The sequence below is a fragment of the Budorcas taxicolor genome, chromosome 4 (genome assembly GCF_023091745.1).
Source record: "Budorcas taxicolor isolate Tak-1 chromosome 4, Takin1.1, whole genome shotgun sequence".
NCBI classification, from domain to species: domain Eukaryota; kingdom Metazoa; phylum Chordata; class Mammalia; order Artiodactyla; family Bovidae; genus Budorcas; species Budorcas taxicolor.
The window spans coordinates 26,547,105-26,572,633 of NC_068913.1; the positions used below are offsets into that span (position 1 = coordinate 26,547,105).

Below are 25,529 nucleotides of genomic sequence, written 5' to 3' on the forward strand. Positions count from 1 at the left end.
AAGGAAAACATACAATTTTAAAACATTAGAAAAGCAGAAGGAGAGTCTATCTCCTTTAGGAATCTAAGGTAATGTGAGGCTATTCGTGAAGATACTCAGATCATAGTTCACTGCTATCTCTTTTTTGTCAAGGTATGAAAAATCAGAATGCAATTCAAAGAACCCACAGAAAAAGGATACTGTTAGAATTAAAAATAATCATTAATCTTAATTATTAGTCTCATTATACAGTGATTCACTAATTAACATAGAGATAATAGTTGACATTTTCTAAACTTTCATTCCTTGGAGAATTAGCTGACTACTCATTATTTCTATTTTACCCTTTCATGCCTTTGTGAGAAGATTCTTCATGTGAAGGCCATTATTTTCCACTTGTTTGTTCTTTTCCAATTTAGGGAATTTATATTTGGCACGCATAAAAATGTTTTTAAGTTCACCTAAGCATCACATCCTACAAATTATAAGAGACAACTTCAACATTCTACCATATACAATTCAGAGGAAAGCACAAAAGAAATACTTAGGTGAATGTTTCTAAGAACACAGAAGGTAATTTCCTCCATGTTCTTTATGCTACCAGTAGTTGACCAATGAGTCCAGAATTTCTTTCTTTGATTAAGGCAGCAATAATGGTGGCGCCTTGCCTTAAACTTTCTTGTAGCTTCTGTTCCTCCTGAAAGAAAATAAAACAATATTTGTTCTAGAAATAAAAGATATCAACACATTACATTTAACAAGGAGCTACTTTTCTTTTTAAAAGGATATTCTTTAAGGAAACTTCCCCCCAACTTTATAGAGATATAAATGTAAGTATAACACTGTATAAATTTAAGCTATATAATGTGAGGATGTGATCTACATATACATATGTGTGTGCATATATATATAGCAAAATTATTGCTCAAGTAAGGCTTGTCATCACATATATCACTTGAAGGTGGGTAATAACATTTATGGGCTTTCCAGGTGGCTCGGTGGTAAAAAAATTCATCTGCTAGTACAGGGGACAGGGGTTCCATCTGTAGGTCAGGAAGATCCCCTGGAGTAGGGAATGGCAACCCACTCCAGTATTCTTGTCTGGAAAACCTTATGGACAGAGGAGCCTGATGGGCTACAGTCCATGCGGTAGCAGAAAGTTGGACACAACTGAGGGACTGAGCATGCACACATAAACATTTCAGATCTACACTCTCAGCAACCTTGAAGTATACAATACAGTACTGTTAACTACTCAGCCACGAGGCTGTCCATTAAATTCTCTGAACTTACTCATCTCCTAACTGGAAGTTCCTATCCTCTGACCAATTTCTCCCCCATTTCCTCCACTTCTCAGCCCCTAGCAGCCACCAATCATAGCCTCAGCCCCTGGCAACCACCAATCACAGACTCAGCCCCTGGCAACCACCAATCACAGATTTAGCCCCTGGCAACCACAAACTCAGCCTCTGAGTGAAGTCGCTCAGTCATGTCTCACTCTTTACCATCCCATGGACTGTAGACTCCCAGGCTCCTCCGTCCATGGGATTTTCCAGGCAAGAATACTGGAGTGGGTTGCCATTCCCTTCTCCAGGAGATCTTCCCAATGCAGGGATTGAACCCAGGTCTCCCACATTGTAGGCAGATGCTTTACCGTCTGAGCCACCAGGGAAGTCAATTACTCTAAGACATGTCTATATTAGGTCAACAAATGAACATTAATATCAGGTATTTACTAGTTTATAAAAAACAGTTGGAATAAATAAAAATTTTAAAGGCTTTTTCCCCATTTTCTCCCTCAGTCTCAGGAGTCAGAGATGGTCTAGGTAAGTGTTCCTAAGAGCCCTGGTCTCAAGGCACAGGGAAAGAAAATCAAGTTCTAACAAAATGGCAGCAGGTTTAAACCAAATGGTGGCCAGACAAAGCAAAGTGGCCATCAAAAATCACAACACAGAACACAGAGTTGAAACACACATATATACTTGGTAGTCTTCATCAGACACTCCCTTAAATACAGGAATACAGTCTCTCAGAAAATCGCCTATAGAGACAGAACTTCAGATCCAAGTACTAACAGAGTAAATGAAAATATCTCAGGTCTTCAAACATTTCAAAGGGAGGAAAGGAAGCCAGCCTGAAAGGAGGAGGAGGGGTAAGAGGGGGACAAAAGGGGTGGCCTTACAGACATCTCCTGGCACCTGCAGATACCCAGGCATTATGGGACTTTACCCTGGGCCTCCAGAGAAGGGAGGACTGGAACTCAGCCCTACCAGAAACCAGACCAGAACTCAGTCGCTGGCAACCTCCAATCATAGACGCTCTGCTAGTATGAGTTTATGGAGTCACTCTGCACTGGCTTGCTGTTCTAAGGGCTCAGCACTGCTAGAAATCAGACTGCAGCCACTGGCAGGGACTTGGTGCCCCAGATAAAGGAGAAATGCTTTTATAAGCACTTTTGTTATAGAAAAAATATCTGCAGAAAGTACCAAGAAAAGCACTGACACAATTTCAAATGCTAATACTGTGAAACAAAAGGTTATTTTCCCTGAATCCAATATCTGACCAACTTTGGCTCTTCACTGAAGTGTGAGCATTTCTCTGATGATGCAATTCTTTTCATCTTTTTCTTAGTGTTCTTCAACAACAAACTGTTATAAACTGTGAGAACTGGTGTGGAGGGGAAAAAAATCTTCTTGTTTCTTAAGTAAATTATCAGGCAGATTTGTGAAATGAGTTACCTCACAAGTTGCTAAAACGTGGTTTTTGCCTTTGAAATCACATTCTTCCTTTGAAATGCATATTCTATGAAATTCTGGGTTTTTAAAAATTATTTAGGCTTCCTGCATGTATGAAGGGATGATAATATGAAAGGAAAATGAAAGTGGAAACAGAGTTAATACCTTAAGGTCCTAGGGTGATGAACTGAGCTATATCCAAATGGAGCGACCTAGTGACCAGTTTCCACACGTTGGCATTTCCACAATGCCTTATCCCAACATTCAATATATTGCTAGCACCCCCTGCTTCTACCTCTTTATCCATATATTCCACTCAAACTGCCACTCTCAGCATAATACCTTGGCCCCAAATTACTGAAACAATCCTGTAGTCTCTCTAAAGTCTGTCCTCTTCTATCCTATTTCCTCCATAGCAATGAAAACACTGATTATAAATAATAAAAATCTGATCTCATCATAATTCTGCCTAAAATCCTTTGAAGGCTATCTTTAAACTTCAGGATCCGTTATGAACTGGCAGGTCTTTTATCCTTCCAAGCCGCTTCTTACTATTCCCTTAAAATCACTCGGTTTTCCAAGCTATGTAGAACTGTTTAAGATTGCCCATACAAGCCATTTCCCAAGCTTTCATCCCTTTGCACTAACTAATCCCTTTGTCAGAAAAGCTGTCCCACTTGCATCCTAGCCTAGTTGACCCAACTAACTCTGAGGTTCAACTCAGGCAGCAGTGACTCTTAAAATCTCTTTGACTGCTGTTCTCCAATACAATTTGAGTGAGGTGAATATTTACTTAATTCTAATAGTCTTTCTAGCTGACCACCTATTCCACCAGATGATCAGTTTCTTTCTTTCACATTTTTAAAAGACCTTTTACTTTGTATTGGGGTATAGCCAATTAACAATGTGATAGTTTCAGGTGAACAGCAAAAGGACTCAGCCATACGTATATATGTATCCATTCTCCCCAAACTCCTCTCCCTTCCAGGCTGCCATATAACAAGAGCTGTTTCTTGACACAAAGAATATTTTATCTTTGAAGATGAAAAATCTAGTTCAATGCCTGACACACTGTAGCACTCCTTAAACTACCAAATTCAAAGCAAAGGGAGCTTTGACTCTGATGGACATATATTCACCCTTTCCATTTGATTCATTTATTAACAATGACAAGTATTTGATTACTTTGTTTACTCCTATTTACATATTTACCCAGAAGTCTGGCAACTGTGCAAAGAATGCTATCTTATCGAAGCCTTCCCACTACCACCATGCCTACACTAGCCCAGGCTTAGGTTTCTCATCTTTGATGAAGATAGTTAAGAGATTATCTCTGCTTCAGCTACTCTTTTCATCAGTTTCCCTGATTGTGTTCTAAGAGGTGGAGATGGGGAAGGTGAACTGGGGCTGAAGAGTGGCTACTTCGCCTCTTGTGAGTTTCAACGACATTTCAATAATGGATTTCAAATTCTGTATCAGTTTCAAGAATATGAAATCACACTAACAAATCATTTAAAAGCCAGATATGTTTGAGCTTAAAACGTGATTCACAGATAGGAGTAGATATCATTTGTGACACACCATTCATAAATATAGAAATAAGTATTCTAAAACTGAAAAAACTAGAAAACAACTATAGACACATATTTGTCACTCTTAATGATTAATTAATTACAATGTTGCAGGGTATGATACACATCTATTTCTAAGTCTCGTTAAATTGAGATATACAACAGATCATGATAATTAAGACTTTCCATTCAAAAATAAACACGAAAAGGTGATCTGCATAGTCTCTTTGAAACCAGTTTACACTTATAATGAAAGCAGCATAGTAACAAAGAAATGAAGGCAGAAAAAAAAGTCTGTTTAAGATTCTGTTCAGTTCAGTTCAGTTCAGTCGCTCAGTCGTGTCCAACTCTTTGCGACCCCGTGAATCGCAGCACACCAGGCCTCCCTGTCCATCACTAACTCCCGGAGTTCACTCAGAGTCACGTCCATCGAGTCAGTGATGCCATCCAGCCATCTCATCCTCTGTCATCCCCTTCTCCTCCTGCCCCCAATCCCTCCCAGCATCACAGTCTTTTCCAATGAGTCAACTCTTCGCATGAGGTGGCCAAAGTACTGGAGTTTCAGCTTCAGCATCATTCCTTCCAAAGAAATCCCAGGGCTGATCTCCTTCAGAATGGACTGGTTGGATCTCCTTGCAGTCCAAGGGACTCTCAAGAGTCTTCTCCAACACCACAGTTCAAACGCATCAATTCTTCAGTGCTCAGCCTTCTTCACAGTCCAACTCTCACATCCATACATGACCACAGGAAAAACCATAGCCTTGACTAGACAGACTTTAGTCGGCAAAGTAATGTCTCTGCTTTTGAATATGCTATCTAGGTTGGTTATAACTTTTCTTCCAAGGAGTTTAAGATTCTAGGGCTAGAAAAATCACATTACTCTATCTTGGAATAAATCTTCTATGCTCATTTTGATTGCTCCATAACTTACATATCTAACTAATAATGAATTTAAGTAAGAATGTTCTTCTAAAGATTCACAATTGTTTACAGGCATCATTTGCAATTGCAAAGATTAGAATTCAGTGAAAAGAACCTATGGTATTTCACTAAATATTTGTTTTCCCTCTGCCTGGGCTCAATCATTTCATCTTTGAAAAGCATGGAATTTTAAGAGCTAATTTACAGAAGATGGTGAGACAGACACATACTTAGAAAATTCTAGTAGGTACACAGATTAGATATACAAATAATTTATGGATTTCAAACTCATCTCAAAACTCCATTTCTCTAAGAAGTATTGATAACATAAGTAAAAAAAAATGCAAATAAATCTTTAACATGCATTTCCTGCGGAAAATGGATTTGCAAAACAGTATTTTAACTCTTGGTGGAGACAAAAGATGTGAGGGGCATTACAGGTGGACATTTTATTATCATTCATCCATATTTACATATATGGTATAGGCATTCATTCCTGTCTGTGTTCCAAATATTACAGGATAAAATGTGTAATGTTAAAACTGCATGAACAAGGTCAACATGAACGCTGAAAAGTCATGCTGAAGATATGTATTCCTGATTTTTTTTTTGAATACTTTTTTGATGTGGACCATTTTTTTAAAGTCTTTTTTGAATCTGTTACAATATTCCTTCTGTTTTATGTTTTGGATTTTTGGCCACTAGGTATGTGAGATCTTAGCTCCCCAAGCAGGAATCAAACTCATACTCTCTGCATTGGAAGGTGAAGTCTTAACCACTGGACTGCCAGGAAAGTCCCTCTTGATATACTTTACAGAATCTTTTTGGTAAGGACTAAACCAAGTAAGACATGTAAATCACCGACATCTAACAAATATTCTATTATAACAGCTGCTAAAAATATTTTTATGGAGCCACAACATTGTAGTTGATATCACCTACTCACTAATTCACCACACACAACCATTAAACCTGAAAAACTCTAGGTAAAAATGTTGTTTACAGATCTAAGACAGTAACCAACACATGTCCACCATCCTTGAAAGCAGAGACCATTGGCTAACATTCACCCCAGATGTCTTGTTAAGAGAATTTTTCAAAACTTATGAAGAGGAGAAATAGAGCCCAAGAGAATGACGGTCTCTCTGGATGTTAAAAACAGAGGTTACAATTTAAAATTGCCCAAGTGGCTCCTATTGGGCAAAAAATATCATGGTAAGGGGAGAGTTGCAAAGAATTCCTAAAATTCTGCTGAAAATTCCACTTGTTTGGCCAGTTCCTACTTGGTGCTTGCATAGGAAGAGACTCCATGGCGACTAAAAGAGAATAATTGCTGGCAAACTGGAGGGAGGAGCAGAGATTTCAGAAGCTGCTCTGTACTTAGGAGATTAGATGTGATTTAGGCTGGAACATGGAGACCTTGGTGAACATTCATGACCTTCAGCCGAGATATCTGACTGATATCTGACCATGCCTACAGCCCAGGAATAAGGACAAAACTGAACGAGAGCTGCCCGAACAAAGCTTTAACAACCTCCAGAATAGCAAGTTGATTTCCCAATAACACAAGTGCTCGCCAGAGCAAATTTTATTCTTTGCAAGAAGCTAAAATAAGTCAGAACTACTTTTATAATGTATTATAACTAATGTATGACAGGCAGTAAAATATTACTTGACAAGTAAAGAAGTAGAACACAAAGCAGCAAAAGAAGAAAAAAAAAAAAAAAAGTTCAGTCGCTCAGTCCTGTCCGACTCTTTGAGACCCGGTGAACTGCAGCATGCCAGGCCTCCCTGTCTATCACCAACTCCTAGAGTCTACCCAAACCCGTCCATTGTGTCGGTGATGCCATCCAGCCATCTCATCCTCTGTCGTCCCCTTCTCCTCCTGCCCCCAATCTTTCTCAGCATCAGGGTCTTTTCAAATGAGTCAGCTCTTCACATCAGGTGGCCAAAGTATTTGAGCTTCAGCTTCATCATCAGTCCTTCCAATGAATATTCAGGGCTGATCTCCTTTAGGATGGACTGGTTGGATCTCCTTGCTGTCCAAGGGACTCTCAAGAGACTAGGTAACATGGCTATAGCTGGGCATAAGAGAAATGAGGGGATTCAGAGCGTGGTAGGATCACAAAAGGCAGGAGTGGTTCCTCAGGGAGACAGGATAAAATGATGAGAGAAAGAGGAGGAAAATGTTGTAGAGTTCCAAGATGGAGAAGAAATATTTTGCGACAAGAAATGACTGATTCTTAGAGTGGCATATCAGTGTGATAAGCTAGAATTTATGTAGGTATGGTAAGAAAAGTGTGCACCCAACAAAAAATTAAGAAAAAAGAACCCAAATTAATCAGCAGTTTATTTACAATGTGTAACTTTTGTTGTTCAGTTGCTAAATTGTATCTGACGCTTTTGTGACCCCCATGGACTTTTAGCCTGCCAAGCTCTTCTGTCCATGAGATTTCCCAGGCAAGAATAGGTTGCCATTTCCTTCCCCAGGGCATGGATCTTCTGGAACCAGAGACTGCACTCACATTTCCTGCACTGGATGCAGATTCTTTACCACTGACTCATCAGGGAACCTCTATGCGTAACATTAGCAACATTTATTTGTAGGCTTCAGGTTTACCTTGATTTATACTCGGCAGTCAGAGAGAATAAACTGTGAACATGGCACATTAATGTTTATATAACACATAAAAAACAAAAGCATTAATTTTTTTGAATTAAACGAAAAATGGGAGGATATATAAAAAGATATGTTAAAGTCTACGGTATTTTCCAAGTAGCACTAGAGGTGAAGAATCCACCTGCCAGTGCAGGAGAGTAAGAGATGCAGCCTCCATTCCTAGGTCAGGAAGATCCTCTAGAGGAGGAAATGGTCACCCACTGCAGTGTTCTTGCCTGGAGAATCCCATGGACAGAGGAGTCTGGCAGGCTATAGTCCATAGCGTCGCAACATTTCTGCTTAAATCTAAATTATTGTCATAACAGGAATTACTTCTTTTACTTTATCACACTATTCACTTAATAACAATGTCACATTTTAGAAAAAATATAATAATTGCAAACACTATCATCTCGTAAAATAATAATATAACTTCTAGCTGGAAAATGCAACATCCACTTTTTTTCTTGGTTAAAGCTATACTATAAACTAGAAACTGGTCATAAAGTAGCCAGGTTTCTTTGATTAATGGACAGAAAGATATCAAAATGTAAACAAGAGTTATTCTTGGATGATAGATTTATGGCTATTTTTATTTCATCTTTATATTTCGCTTTATTTTCAAAATTTTCAGAATAAACACATTTTATTCTAGTAAGAAAAGTAAGCTTTGTAAAACTTACTTTCAATACTATCTAAATTCAAGGAACTAAATTTGATTTGCTATATAAAACTGACAATTCATAATACTGTCTACATTTTTACCCCCACCAAAATACTCAAAATCTGTACAAAGAAAATGTTTTTGTTTGAATATTGCAATTTTCAATAAAAGATCACCAAAAGAATCATAGCAATAATTCACAAAGTTTTAGCTTTCTGCTGATTTAGAGGTTAAGAAAGATATAATGGAAGTCAAGCTAAAAGTAACAACCGAAATGTATGTACTTAATTTTATTCAGCAGGTTAGCAATTTCTCACTGACATCTTGAAGAGTTTCTTACAGCTGGATTTTTTAAAATATCAGGAAAAATATCAAATAAAATATCAACATAAAATTGCTATTTTAAATTTTTTATATCCTCAAACTGAATTATTTAGCATTAGAATTCACCATGGGTTGTAACTAGAAACTTGTCATATTTAACTATTTCGTTATCACTTTGTACCTTCAGAATTAGGATAAAATATGTTATTTTAAAAACATTTTTATTTTATAGTGAAGTATAATTGATGTATAATCCATAATATATATATATTTTAAGACCTTATACAACTTAACAGAAAAGAAAACAAACAACCCAGTTAAAAAATGGATACAGGCTCTGAACAGACATTTCTCTGAAGAAATACACTTTTTTTTTTTTAGTTTTATTTTTTTAATTTTTATTTTTACTTTATTTTGCTTTACAATACTGTATTGGTTTTGTCATCCATTGACATGAATCAGCCACGGATGTACATGAGTTCCCCATCCTGAACCCCCCTCCCACCTCCCACCCCATAGCATCTCTCTGGATCATCCCCATGCACCAGCCCCAAGCATCCTGTATCCTGTATCGAACATAGACTGGCGATTCGTTTCTTACATGATAGTATACGTGTTTCAGTGCCATTCTCCCAAATCATCCCACCCTCTCCCTCTCCCACAGAGTCCAAAAGTCCGCTCTACACATCTGTGTCTCTTTTGCTGTCTCGCATACAGGGTCATCATTACCACCTTTCTAAGTTCCATATATATGTGTTAGTATACTGTATTGGTGTTTTTCTTTCTGGCTTACTTCACTCTGCATAATCGGCTCCAGTTTCATCCACCTCATTAGAACTGATTCACATGTATTCTTTTTAATGGCTGAGTAATACTCCATTGTGTATATGTACCACAGCTTTCTTATCCATTCATCTGCTGATGCACATCTAGGTTGTTTCCATGTCCTGGCTATTATACACTGTGTTTAGATGAAAGATTCATGAAAGTTGTGATTACTTTTATCTTTTAAAAATATAATTCTCTTTGGACTCTGTGGGAGAGGGAGAGGGTGGGATGATTTGGGAGAATGGCATTGAAACACGTATACTATCATGTAAGAAATGAATCGCCAGTCTATGTTCTATACAGGATACAGGATGCTTGGGGCTGGTGCATGGGGATGACCCAGAGAGATGATATGAGGTGGGAGGTGGGAGGGGGGTTTAGGATTGGGAACTAATGTACACCCGTGGCTGATTCATGTCAATGGATGGCAAAACCAATACAGTATTGTAAAGCAAAATAAAGTAAAACTAAAAATTAAAAAAAAAAGATCCAGTAAGCAAAAATAACTATATTTAAAATAAAACATAAAAATAATGTAAAAAAATAAATAAAAATAAAAATATAATTCTCAATTTACTCTAGAGTAATTAAGTCTTATCAATACAACCCTGTACTTGGAGGGTTTTTTTGTACATACTGTATCTTTTTTTCATTTTTTGGTTGATGGATAGGTTTCCTTCCCATGATTATATCTCTTATTTTCAGTATTGTAAAATTTTTTTCAATGCAAAAATTCTCATGGGACTTTTTTTTGGGTTGCAACTTAAGAGTTTTATTTGGTAAACAAAGGATAGTACACCCTCAAGGCGTGAGAGCGGGCCAACCCTGAAGAAGAGGCCGATATAGGTCTTCTGCCCACTTTTTAATTACATTGTTTTTTATATTGACTTCTATGAACTGTTTACATATTTTGGATATCAATCCCTTATTGGTTATGCGATTTGCATATATTTTCTCCCATTTGGTAGGCTGTCTTTTTGTTTTGTCAAAAGGTTTCCTTTATTCTGTAAAATCTTTTAAGTTAAATTAGGCCCCATTTGTCTTTGTTTTTTTAAAAATTAATTAATTTATTTAATTGGAGGTTAATTACTTCACAATATTGTAGTGGTTATGCCATACGTTGACATGAATCGGCCACGGGTATCCATGTGTCCCCCACCCTGAACCCCCCCCCAGCTCCCTCCCCACCCCATCCCTCGGGGTTGTCCCAGTGCACTGGCTCTGAGTGCCCTGTTTCATGCACTGAACTTGGACTGGCGATCTATTTCACATATGGTAATACACATGTTTCAATGCTATTCTCTCAAGTCATCCCACCCTCGCCTTGTCCTACAGAGTCCAAAAGGCTGTTCTTTATATCTGTGTCTCTTTTGCAGTCTCACATATAGGGTCATCATTACCATCTTTCTAAATTCCATATATATGCGTTAATATACTATATTGGTGTTTTTCTTTCTGACTTACTTCGCTCTGTATAATAGGCCCCAGTTTCATCCACCTCATTAGAACTGATTCAAATGCATTCTTTTTAATAGCTGAGTAATATTCCACTGTGTAAATGTACCACAGCTTTCTTATCCATCCATCTGCCAATGGACATCTAGGTTGCTTCCATGTGCTAGTTATTGTAAACAGTGCTGCGATGAACACTGGGGTACACGTGTCTCTCATGGGACTTTGAAACCTTTGGCAAGGTCTCTGAAAATCAAGGGAAAGAGGATTTCTTTATTGTCACAGAAGACTGGGGATGAAGAGGGTACCTCATCATTCACAGCAGGTTTTCTTTTCCCCTGCTCTGAGACCTGGGTTCTGTCCCTGGGTTGGGAAGATCCCCTGGCGGAGGGCATGGCAACCCACTCCAGAATTCTTGCCTGGAGAATCTCATGGAGAGAGGAGCCTGGTGGGCTACCGTCCACGGGGTCGCAAAGAGTCAGACATGACCGAGTGACTAAGCACAGCGCAGCATCACCATCCACTGCACAATTTAGATAGGCAAAGTCTGCCAGTCCAGAGGCAAGGGATGCGCTGCAAGTGTACAAGTGGTCGATTTTCTGTAATGCCATATCCTCAAAGTTCCTTACTGATCAACTATCTCTCTCAGTTTTCTCAAAGGACAACTTTCAGCAAAACTATACCCAGTGTGCAAAGTGAAAGTGTTAGTGGCTCAGTCACGTCTGACTCTTTACAACCCCAGGACTATAGCCTACCAGTCTCCTCTGTCTGTGGAATTCTCCAGGCAAGAATACTGGAGTGGGTAGTCATTCTCTTCTCCAGAGGACCTTCTGGACCCAGAGATCAAACCCAGGTCTCCTGCATTGCAGGCAGATTCTTCACTGTTAGAGACAATAGGGAAGCCATACCCCAGTGTGGCTAAACTTAAAGTACTTTTTAAAGGTATATTTCTAAACATTAAACCCTATTACCCTATCACACAGACAATCACTACTTGAATAAAGAAGTATAAACAAATTTATGGTATGCTGTTAGAATCAAATTTATGTGACTTTTGTAGGATAGTGTCTCAAAGAATGGCAGGAAAAGCTATGACATCACTGTTCTCCAAATCTTTATAGACAACTTAAAAGAAAATCTTTTAGAGATTTTCATTTTCCATGAATATCATTCGTAAAGAATACAATGTACCTTGTTAAAAGAAAATTTATAATTAAAAAATATATATATAAATATAGGCTTTAAATTTCTCAAGAAATTATCCTTAAGGAAGGGTAAACATTACATTTTCTCAGCAAATTTCATATCCAAAGCCTAATTCAATTTCCATGAATTACAAAACTGCCCTGAGATTCAAGTGGCTTATATTTTGATATTAATATCCTTCTGCCATCCACCCCTGTTTTGGTGAACTCATGTAAAAATTATCTAAATGCTACAAAATTTCAAACATTCTAAACAAATAAATTCTGTATATAAGTCTGCATATGTATCCATCCATACCACATAAAATACACAAAAATCAAAACTGTATACTTTAGAAATATTTAAAGTTGTGTCACATGTATAAGATAATTAAAATCATATCCAAATAATCAGAGGCTAAATTTCCTTTCTGCATACAATTTGCTGATATGGAAGAAAAAAAATCTAATGGTAACATACTGTCCCCTAGTGGAAATGAAAATAAATGCCTGGTGTTTGTAAATTTCCCAAACTGCAGGAAAAATAGCAGTCATTTACTAAGAGACTGAGAAAAACGAAACAGTTCTCTCCAAATGAAAAGTATTTGCCTCTTGCTCGTCTGAGTGAAACAAATGTCTCCTGAAAAATACTAGTGAAAACGTACTTGAGTTTACTTATGAACACAGTCACTCCATAGCATTTCTCATCTCCTTTATTCTTCACGCCTGGCACAAGGTCTTGCTCATAGTGAAGGTGCTCATTAAGTATTTGTGAAATTGGATAATTAAGAAACAAGAGAGAACTGGTTAAGAATATCCTATGGGGGCAGCAGTGTTACTCTGCTGAATAAGAACAGAGAATAAAGATTAATACAGACCCAAAGTATGCAGAGCTCAGAGCCAGAACACAGTGGGGTAAAACACGGGCAGCCAAAAGCACCAGACGTCTGGCTCGAGGAACAAGCAGTTCATTATTGTGTCAATTATTGCTAGATCTGGGACTTGTCATACTGTCATACTGTACTTTGTTACAACATCATTCACAATATCAATTCCCCAACCTAATAAAGTTGAAAAAGCTGTCTCATACACAATGTCTCATTTAATTAGCAAAAATGTTTTGATCGTGTACAACTTACCCAACAGTTACCATGTCCTGCTGTTTGTGTTGTGACATCCCTCACTAGCTGTACTCCAACCATTTAAGTCTAGTCTTTACCATTTTGTAACTAGATCCCGCTAGAGTATCCTAGCTGGCTACTTCTTTCTACTCTTGGCTACTGCACTTACCTTACTAGAACAATCATTTTCATGGTATTACTTTCAGCACAAAATTCACCTTAGAATTCAAGATTATTCCCAATCAATCCTCCTGAACATAGTTTCCCTCCTTTACTGTATAGAATTGGCTTCTGTGGCCATATTGATATAATCAGTTTTCTCCAGCAACATTGTATCCCAATAATTGTCTTTCTAACTCACATGAATTTTCTAAGACCTGGCTGTGATGACTTCCTCTTATGAAATCATCTATTTTATTGCACATCAGTAATTTGCATGATCACAGTTTGCCTCACAATCTCTTACAAATATTTTGTCAAGTTTGCATATGTATAGATCCCATTTTCTTAACTAAACTGTAGAAAGTAAAAGGCAACTCTCCCAAATTAAATTTTAAAATCAAAGTACTATGTCTATAGTAGGTACTCAGGAAACGAACTAGATGAATTTACTAATTAACTCTATAAGAGCTGGGTTTATATAAAACTGTTAAGATATATTTGAAGCATCAATATTTTTAGATAAAGATACATCATTAAAGAAATAACCTCCTGAAAATAAAAATAAGAGAAAAAACTTGTATCTATACTTGAAAACTGGAAAGATGTCAAGAACAAGAAATTTATGCTACATGATTTCTCTCCTATGGAAAAAAAAAAAAGCCTGGTCTCAGACATAAGTGTAAGGGACAATAATAAATTTACACTAATATACCCAAGTCAGGAGGATAAAATAGACAATGATGTAGGTATTCTCTTACTTGAGGTGGTTGCATAAGCAAAAAATTTGTACACTAGGTATTGCTAAGCAATGGGTACTATTTCGACAATGGGTGAGAAAAGATAGGATGGACAAAAAAATTATTCAGAAGGCTATCTTTCTGAATGGATGGCTCAGATGTTAGTAGAGAAATATGCTGATAATTTCTCTTAGAACATAAAGCCTGGGTAAAATTTTTCCATAAACTTTAGATTCAAAATTTTAACTACAAACTTAAATCAAGGAAAGATAACTAAAATAGCCCAATTCAAACAAAACTTCTTGATAGGAACATGTAAGTGGGCAGAGAGAATTATTGTTGAAATAGTTCTGAGCAGTTAAAAAAGAAAAACATGTCTAGTTCATGACCATTAGACTTCAATATTGGTTTAATGTGTTAGTAGTTAGTATCCAAAATTTTACTTGTAAAGTTCCACAGAAAAGTATTTCCCTTTGTATTAAAACCTATATTTCTTCATAAGAATGAGATTCCTTTCAATGACTATATTTCAAGAAGTTCCCTGATATTAAGCTATAAGTTATATATTAAGATATGAATGGATAGATTTTTTTTTTCACTTAACAGAATATGTAGTTGGGTAAGTTAGACAAACACATAAACACGTATATGTACTCAAAATAGTAAGCTATGAAGAAAACAACAGACCAGTTTAGTTTCAAAATGAATCCAGCATTAGGATTTCCAAGCACAAAATATTTTAAAACTATGTAAAAAAACCCAAAATAAACAAGTATGGAATCATAAAAGTAAGCAAAGGCCCTCAAAGAAGAGCAGGCTTACGGAGAGGGAGGTGGGAGGGGGTTTCAGGATGGGGAACACGTATACGCCTGTGGCGGATTCATGTTGATGTGTGGCAGAACCAACACAACATTGTAAAGTAATTAGCCTCCAATTAAAATAAATTTAAATTAAAAAAAAAGAAAGAGCAGGCTTGAAAAATAAGAAATAAAATTTACAAATAAAAATGTTACAATTTAAACAAAATGGCTCAAAAGATGGATCAAACATATTCGACTCACTTGAAAAGAGAATTACTGAAATTGAAGACAGCATTGAAGAAATTAATCAAAATCCCTATCAGAACATATAAAGAGAAGTTAAGAGATTTGGCAGACATGATAGCAATGTTTAATATATAGTTAATCAGAAAGTGAGGAGCGAGACAATGAGGATAAGTAAAAAATAAGTTATTGCTAAAAAATTGTCCAGGATTTATAGAATATAGAAATTCCTTCATAAAGGAAACCTATTGATTCCAAAGTGGGTAAAAAGGAAATTCAACAAGCAGACAAATTTCAAGGAAACCATGGAACACTAAACATAAAGACATGATCCTAAAGCAGCTAGAGAGAACAACCAACAGAGGACTAACAGTCAGACGGACAACAGGTTTTCGCACAGCAACAGTAGTAGCAAAAATTCAACGACATATTTGCAAACTGCTAAAAATAAAAAAAGTCACCAAAAAACACAAATTCCTTCCAAAAATACCTATCAACCTAGAATACTTATACTTAATACCCCACAAAGAGTGTTCATTAAATGAAAACAGAAGATGGACTCCCTCAGATAAACAAAATTGTATTCCTAAAAATACTCTGGCACTAAAGGCTGTACCGCAAGTAGGAAAAAAAATAATTTCAGGAAGAAAATCTAATAGGTTAGAAGGTATGGAAAACAAAGAAGTAGTTCTAAAATAAGTACGAAAGTCTAGAAGAAGCGTCTCAGGAAAAAAAAAAATGTAACATTTAAATGCGGAAAGTATTTAAAAGAACAAAATAAAAGCGCTGAATAAAAACACTAGCACAGGGACTTCCCTGGTAGTCCAGAGGCTAAAGACCCCATGCTCTCCATGCAGGGCGCCTGGGTTCAGAACCTGATCAGGGAACTAGATCCCACATGCCGCAACCAAGACCCAGGGACACCAAATCAATTTTTTAAAAGAGAACCCTAGCATAAAAGGTGGAAAGCAAGTGATTAAACAAAACGTTCTAAGGTCCATGAAAGTTTTGGCAGATTAAAATATTAAGATTTTCACATAAATAAGCAAAATAAAATTTCAAGAAAGCTATGAAATAGTTCATGAACAATAGAACATGAAACTTAAATTAGTAGAGGGGATATGGGATAAAAGACTTCTAGGGGTTTTCAGGGATCTAAAGCCAATGGTGACTCTCTCAATATTTTCTCCAAAAACAGTAATTAACAATGAAAAGATTAAAACACAAACACAGACACACAACACTTCAGTGTTGAAGGGGAAGAATTTCTAAACTTCAAAATAACTGGAAGTTAAAAGATAAAAACAGAAAACCACCGAATTTCAGTGAATAATTTTGCATGTGCCTCTGCCCTGTCTCAAGCCTTCATGGCAGTTAAAGGCAGTCTGACAAAAACTTGAAGGAAAGCTACTATGACCATCTAAAACCATTAACAGAGAGAATAAGCCTGTTTTAAGTGTAAAAACAATTTTTTTAAAAGTATGTAAAAATAGTAAAAAAAAAAAAAAGTAAAAAATAGAAAAAAGTGCATGCATAAAAACAGCATGATCATGAGAAATGACTTTATGCTTGAATGGAAGTGACAGTCCTCTCCTGGAAGAGGAAAATACAAAAGGGGAAAGAGAAGTAATATAAAGTAGTTGAGAGGTAAAGGGGAAAATTTAGGATGCTTAAATAACAGACAATTCTCCCACCATTAAATAAGAAAAATTAACTACAGAATCTGCATTTTGCTACATTGACAGGGAAGGCAGCAATGAGTCAGATTAACTTTACACTAGCCAAATTCACAACAAAGGGACAAGAGTGAACTTAATACTTCTACACAGAGTTATTACACGAAAGAAAGAAATTAAGATTCAGCCACCTAAATTAATGAACCACCCTATATGCCAAAAAACAGAAAAAGAAGTAAGGCAAAAGATTGTAAGGTAACACTCCAAACTGAATAGAAATTTTTCTTGGTATCAACCAGGATGAATGTAGGGGTAATTCAGAATGAATTATTAATAACATCAAATGAAGTAAAATATTTTATAAATAAATAATAAAACTGAAGAGAATGAAAATAACTAACCTAATTATCTTTGAAGAATACTATTTTCATTCCACATTTTAAGACAAAGAACTACGTACAGCTATTGTACTCTAATTAGTAAATTTGTTTTACCAGAGATACGTGCTAGCAATTCTGAAATCACACTTATGTGTATTCCAAGAATGAACAAAGTAGTAAATATACCACTGATAATAAAAGCCAGATTCCTCACCCTTGAAGAAAAGGGTAACATATAAGGAAAGGGAGAGACTAGAAAGATCCCATGCTATTGGACTGGAAACAGATGTCAGTGTGAACTCATGGTTTAGTGTAGATAAAGTATACATTATGTCCAAACGTATGTATATAAATATAGAAATAAGTGTATAAAAGTACATACACTTCCTAGCAATGCCTACTCAAATAATGATGCTCCAGGAGCAATGAGCACCCTTAGTGCCCAGATCTTGGTTTCTAAATACTATTACCTAATAAAAGAAATTTGCATTTAAGAAATTGCTGATTCCAATGCTGAGAGAGGAAACAAGAAAATCTTAAAACATCTTTTGGTGCTAAAGAGTAAGGGATGCTCAAAATCTGATGAGGACAGTAAGTAACATGAAAGTCCTCTTAATGACCAAATTTGGCACAAAAGAAGTAACAAAATAATAAAGTTATTCAGCAAAATTCATAAAACAAAACTAATGCTCATGAACTGACAGACAGGGGGAGAGAGAGAGATGAAAGAAGAGAGGAAGATAGAAACTCTTCCTTATTGTAGATTTTTAACTATTAAACTTGGAAAGAATGATGGAAATAAAATAACCACATTTTGACAAGCATCACCATATAATTATTTCTAGCAAGAATCATTAATGTATACTATGATTAGTTTGTAAAACGATGATAAAAATTGGGATATTTACATAGTTTCGTGGTATCTCCCCACAACATACTTATTAATCAGAAAGGGAAAAATGATAAATTTTCAGTGGGAAAACCTGGCAACTACTATCTGAACCATGTGATCACAAATAACATCAACAGTGCGTGCATGCTAAGTCGTGCCCAACTTCAGTCATGCCACATCAGCTGTGTCCAACTCTTTGTGACCCTGTGGACTGTAGCCCGCCAGGTTCCACTGTCCGTGGGATTCCCCAGGCAAGAACACTGGAGTGGGTTGCCATGCCCTCCCTCTAGGGGATCTTCCCAACCCAGGGATTGAACCTGCATCTCAATATCTTCTGCACTGCAGGTAGGTTCTTTACCACCACCAGTGCCACGTGGGAAAGCCCATCATCCTCAGTAGTAAGACACACAGGTATTATTAGACCCTGGTATGACGCACTGAAAAGAATAAATTCTACTCCTATTCTTGCCAAAAATGCATAGCTTGAACTTATTCATGAGAAAACATAATACAAACGTAAATTGACAGGCATTAAACCATATAACAGGCCAGTGTTTGTCAAAAATGCAAGGTCATGAAAGACAAAAATCAATGTGTCCCAAACTAAAGGAGAATAAAGAAGTGAGAACAAAATGCAACACGTATTCCAGGATTGAAACATGAACCAGAAGAAGAATAATAGGGAAAATGGACAAATTTTAATAATACTTATAGATTAAAGAATAGTATATCAATATTAATTTTCTGATTTTGACATTGCAAGGACATGAGATATTAATATTAGATATTCTGGGTCAAGGGTATACAGAAATTCTTTGTACTATTTTTGAAACCTTTTCTAAGCCTGAAATTATTTCAAGAATTTCAAGATAAAAAACTATTAACGATAGGGAAAAAACTAATGAAAGACAAAAATCTTAAACAGTTAAGAAAAATATGAAAAAAGTAGATTAGACAGAGGGCAAAAAATAAGAGTAAGCACTCAAAATAGTTTTCTAATTTGAATAATTATAAATGACTAAGCCCATAGGTAAAAACACAGATTGTCAGGTTGGATGAAAAACTAAACACAGCTACATGCCGTTTATAACAGCCATATATAAAACGTAAGGAGGGTCAAGTGACTGAAAACGATAAATGAGAGCGGTACTAACCAAAAAAAGGCTTGGTTCACTGTATTCAGTATACTCACTATAGAAAAAAAATAAGACTTTAAGACAAAAAGCAATACTACAGACAGAGGGTTACTACAAAAGTTATAGAAAGTTTTCTTCGCCAGAAGCAGGTTTTGGGTATTGGGGGAAATTACAAACTCCATTTTGGATAAATCTGAGATTTGAGGGAGGAAATCCAAGACAAAATACCAAAGAGGCAGTTGACTGTATGGGTGGTGGTTTACTGGTTTAGTCGCTAAGTCGTGTGATTCTTGTGACCACATGCACTGTAGCCTGCCAGACTCTCCATGGGATTCTCCAGGCAAGAACACTCAAGTGGGTTGCCATTTCCTTCTTCAGGGAATCTTCCCGACCCAGGGATCAAACCCAGGTCTCCTGCACTACAGGCAGATTCTTTACCAACTGAGCTACGAGGGAAGCTGAGAGTGTAGGACACAAAAATTAAGTCGTTTTCAAATGGATGGTATGTGAAAACACACCGGTGGGTGAGAATTTGGAGGGATCACACAGGACTGTGTGGTATTTAGAGGTCTATGAGAAGTAAAGGAGCTGGCAAGGAGTCTGAGAAGGAGCAGACATACTCTATAGGAAGAAATTAGGGGTGTGATATTCATGGAACCTGAGATAAAAGACTCATAAACAAGAAAATGGAACCTAGCTGTTCCTCAACATTTACAGATTGTTACAGAGAAAATTACTGAGTTAAACAGAGAAGGACAGAGCATTGTTTTAAATAGATCATGGTGACTGCAGCTGTGAAATTAAAAGACACTTACTCCTTGGAAGGGAAAGTTATGACCAACCTAGATAGCATATTAAAAAGCAGAGATATTACTTTGCCAACAAAGGTCCTTCGGGTCAAGGCTATGGTTTTTCCAGTGGTCATGTATGGATGTGAGAGTTGGACTGTGAAGATAGCTGAGCGCCGAAGAATTGATGCTTCTGAACTGTGGTGTTGGAGAAGACTCTTGAGAGTCCCTTGGACTGCAAGGAGATCCAACCAGTCCATTCTAAAGGAGATTAGTCCTGGGTGTTCATTGGAAGGACTGATGCTAAAGGTGAAACTCCAAGACTTTGGCCACCTCATGCAAACAGTTGACTCATTGGAAAAGACCCTGATGCTGGGAGGGATTGGGGGCAGGAGGAGAGGGGGACAACAGAGGATGAGATGGCTGGATGGCATCACTGACTCAACGGACATGAGTTTGAGTGAACTCCGGGAGTTGGTGATGGACCGGGAGGCCTGGCATGCTGCGATTCATGGGGTCGCAAAGAGTCGGACATGACTGAGCGACTGAACTGAAAGCAAAACAATACTTTTTAATAATTATTTTGCAAAGATAAGGCTTTTCTTTTCAAAAATATGTAAAGTGAGTGAAGTTGCTCAGTTGTGTCTGACTCTCTGCTTCCCCATGGACTGTATCCTACCATGCTCCTCTGTCCATGAGATTTTCCATGCAAGAGTACTGGAGTGGGTTGCCATTTCCTTCTCCAGGGGATCTTCCTGACCCAGGGATCGAACCCCGGTCTCCCGCACTGCAGGCAGACGCTTTGCCATCTGAGCCACCAGGGAAGCCCCAAAATATGTAAAGTACATTACAGAGCCCTGGAATGTGAAGAGGGATGAAAGTCATATTGAATTCCTCATTGTACAGAAAGTCAAGCTAATATATATTAAATCATCACTGATTTTACATTGACAGGAAAGGACAAAAGTAAATATGCACATAAAACTCAAAAAACAATCAGCACTAGTATGAAACAGGATGCCACCTTACGAAACCACGAGGGAAAAAGGGTAAAGAAAACATAACGCATCCTATAGGGTAAATTCCATTAACGAGAAACTTAAAACCAAGAGAGCCTGAGTAACTTCTCCAAAGTCACACAGACAATAACTTAAAAATACAGACTTGAAGTCACGATTAGAATGTATTAGACTCCGAGCACTTAACAGCATCAGGGATAATCTTATCCAAGAAAACAAGCTTCTAAATGACCGTAGTTTTGACCCATTAATTTTTATGCCCAGTTTAATATCAAATTAAAAAGATAATCCCTTTTGAAATTTTTATATGACTCAGCAGCAATAAGCTGGCTGTGTGGTCTAACACACAGCATGATACGTATGCTCTGCCCCTCAAATAGTAAAAGAGTAAATAAATAAAAAACAACCAAATTAATTTATGATGTGAATATAAACTGATGAGAGAATTAATTCTCTTGGGTCAATAATAAAAAGTCTAACTTGAAAATTGGGATACTGATTCCAGAATTGGTAACATTCAGACAAAAGGTAGAAGCCAGTATTGTTCAGTGAATACAGATGGAGGTATAAGGGAAGTTCTGTAAAACAGATGTAGGGGACGTAACACAAATATTTACTGAGTCAAATGTCACTTTCTTTTATAGTTTATGTTGTCACACATATACACATGGCAAAGGTTAGCAGGAAGCCTTGTCCATTTCAGGAACTGTCATGCCATAAAATGATAAGTCATAGGGAACAACGTATACCAGAGTCAAGTTGCTAAAGCAAAGGCAAAAATAAAAATTGTAACCAAAACATACATTGATTTGACTGTCATGCTTGGTTGGTTTTGGCATGATCCCTGGCAGGATCTGTTTTTTATTGAGACATGACGAACGTTTGCTTACTCTGCCGACATGTTTTCAGTGAGGTGTAGAGCATAGGAAAGGCTAGGCAACATTTTAATTATTTCTCCAGCATTATAATAAACTGAAAAAGATCTGGGGAGAACACAAATAAGCAGTGCATTTAAAAATCTCCTGTGGCACCCTGGAAACCTCATAAAGCAAGCACTGACATATTTTCCATTCACCCAGCCTAAGGCATAAATCTCTGGTTTCCTGGATATACTAATTTCATAAAGAATAATTTAAGTGTTATATAGAACACACACAATCAAAAGGAAAAGAAAATCTACAAAACCTTTCTTCCTTTTAATTGTTTATTCATTCTGATTGGGACTGGAAGACCTTTAAAAGACAAAGTGCCTGACAGCTATAAATAATTAAAATACTAGCAGAGAGGAACAGTAGTTGCAGGGGAGAAAATGTCTGTCTGGCTTATACACACATTCAGTGAGAAGAGCAAGACACACTTGTGTAGTGAGCACTAAATCCTGAAAGTAAAAATGATTGATAATCATGATAGGAATTATTAAAAGACATTTAAAAGTAAACTCGAGTTCAATGACAGGAAGTTCTTACAAGTCATTACGTACATCATTCTTATAAGAAATACAGCCCTCTTGCAGAATGAAATACTTATTTCTGTGACTTGAAAAATGAAAGGAAAACATGCACTAAAAAAATCTAGCCTGCTTAGGTTTGTTTTGTTTGGATTCACGCATTTCACTTGGAAATAAGTTCTCATCAATGCAGGCCAAAGACAAAACAAACATAAGAACAGAGAGATAACCTAAGACTCTTGCTTACGATGGCATTCTGGATATTGCATTCCTCAGTTTTAAAAGTAAGTCTTCAAGAAAGGAGAGCTTGGGGACGTTTTTCTAATTGTTAAGGAAGAAGCCTTGTTCATCATGTTCGTGATCTTGATATTCAGTACTGAGGGGACATCCTGATTAACAATCATTATGTTCATTCTGAGGTAACAATTTCTTGTATATTCCTTTATAGCATGTTATCTTTTTGCTTTTAACTAGTAATGTGCTGTTTCAGTTCAGCTCAGTTCAGTTGCTCAGTTGTATCCGACTCTTTGCGACCCCATGGACTGCAGCATGCCAGGCTTCCCTGTCCATCACCAACTCCTGGAGCCTGCTCAAACTCATGTCCATCGAGTCAGTGATGTTTAGAAGGGATAAAGTGGATATTTTATGAGAGAAACAAAACAGATTTGTTTAATCAAAGAGTAAAAAAAAATCCCTTGGTTTTGACTAGGTACACCGCAATTTTTGTTTCTCATTTAAAATATTTAATCATTAAAAAAGCTGAAATACATTCAATGTACAATGTTGTACTGGCTTCAGGTGTACAGCAAAATGATTAATTAAACATATATATGTATATATATATTTCTTTTCCGATTCTTTTCCATTATAGAGTACTACAAGATATTGAATATATCTTGCGGTATATTCAATAATATCTTGAATATATCTTCTCTGTCCTGTAAGTAGGTCCTTATTATTCATCTATTTTATATATAGTACTATGTGTATGTTAATCCTCCCCCAATAGTGTAGAGTTTTCAATATCTCATAACATTAGTCTGTTTGCTTATAATAGGTTCATTAATCCAAAAAAAGAGATTTATGGGAAGATTGTATACAGATTAATGCTATATTTTAATATGCTTGACATTTAAACACTCTAAGAAATGACAGTAAGCTTCTCAGTACTTATTTGTCCACCCTTCTAAGCAAAATAATTAATGGCCATTTCCTGCCATTTGCTATGTTGCTAATTCCTAGGGTGTATAAAACACAACAAATCAAGTTATAGAAGAGGAATATTGAATATAGACGAGCTATACTTGAGTTGATTCAAATTTCAGATGAGTCTAAAGGCAAACTATGTTAGACTCACACGGACTGACTTGTTTGTAGAGAAACGAGACAGAATCCTGAGTAACTAGAGCTCTGTCCAGAAACATCCACTTTCACATCAACCACAAGAAGCCAAGAATATGTTTTAAAAATAACTGTTTTATAGCTCTTAGCAGAGGACTGCCCAACATGCTAGGCCGTAGGTACTACGTGATGACAATCATGAACTCTAAACTATGGACTGTACACCAAGCTGTATGATGCTTAGGACACATGGGAAGAAACCCCTATCCATATTCAACTACAGAAATCCATGGGGTGGGAATTTTAAAGGAATATAGAATTTGTGGGGTTTTTTTTTTTAACTATGTACAGCTCTTTCCATTTTAGAAAAACCGCTTGACAAACTGAGGGACAAATATGTAAAAGGTTTACTCTGGCACCAAAAATTTCACAACATTTTTACTAATAAAAACCAAAAAATTGTGACTAAATTTGACTTAAACAAGAAACACTTAAACACTCTTGTTTAACACACTTTACCAAGAAAACTGCTAATCATCTTTTTTTAAGAGCCACTCAGAAAGTGAATATCTGAAATGGCATTTAAAACACAATCTCTTATTTTCATTGTGGGACAGGGAGCTGCTGCTGCTATGTCGCGTCAGTCGTATCTGACTCTGTGCGATCCCATAGATGGCAGCCCACCAGGCTTCCCTGTCCCTGGGATTCTCCAGGCAAGAACACTGGAGTGGGTTGCCATTTCCTTCTCCAGTGCATGAAAGTGAAAAGTGAAAGTGAAGTCGCTCAGTCATGTCCGACTCTCCAAGACCTCATGGACACAGCCCACCAGGCCGCTCCATCCATGGGATTTTCCAGGCAAGAGTACTGGAGTGGGTTGCCATCACCCTAGGAAGCTACAAAAGAATAGTAGTTCCAGTTTTTGAAACTAAAACATGATCTTTTAAAACTGTAAATAAACACAGAATACAGTTTTGTTACTTTAAGTATAGTAACTATTAAATTTATTTTTTGCTACTAGCAAGACAGCATCAAGAATAGTCATCACCATTTACTCTGGGACTTCCTTGGTGGCTCAGATGGTAAAGCGTCTGCGTACAGTGCAGGAGACCTGGGTACGATCCCTGGGTCAGGAAGATCCTCTGGAGAAGGAAATGGCAACCCACTCCAGTACTCTTGCCTGGAAAATCCCATGGACGGAAGAGCGTAGTAGACTACAGTCCATGGGGTCGCAAAGAGTCGGACATGACTGAGCGACTTCACTTCATTGATGTTATGTCAATTCATCTGCAAATAGCTAATCTATTTCATGTAACCCAATAGAATAATTCAGAAGCTCATTAAAAATACACTTAGTGAATCAACGAAAGTGTAATTACCACAAACTTGAAGATAATGTGAGAAAGATAACAGCCAGGAAAGGATGCGATTTCAAGTACGGGATTATGAATAATGAGAATTATCACTGTGGAC

The 25,529-nt window shown here is 36.9% G+C and overlaps 1 protein-coding gene across 1 annotated transcript in view; it reads right to left on the minus strand.

Annotated features, from left to right (window-relative positions):
* Positions 1-298: 298 nt before the first annotated feature.
* Positions 299-25,529, minus strand: part of CRPPA (CDP-L-ribitol pyrophosphorylase A) — a 372,890-nt gene continuing 347,659 nt past the window's right edge. Inside the window, exon 10 of the mRNA XM_052638722.1 lies at positions 299-676. Coding sequence (XP_052494682.1) covers positions 572-676 — 105 coding nt within the window. The 3' untranslated portion in view covers positions 299-571. The remainder of the gene's footprint in view (positions 677-25,529) is intronic.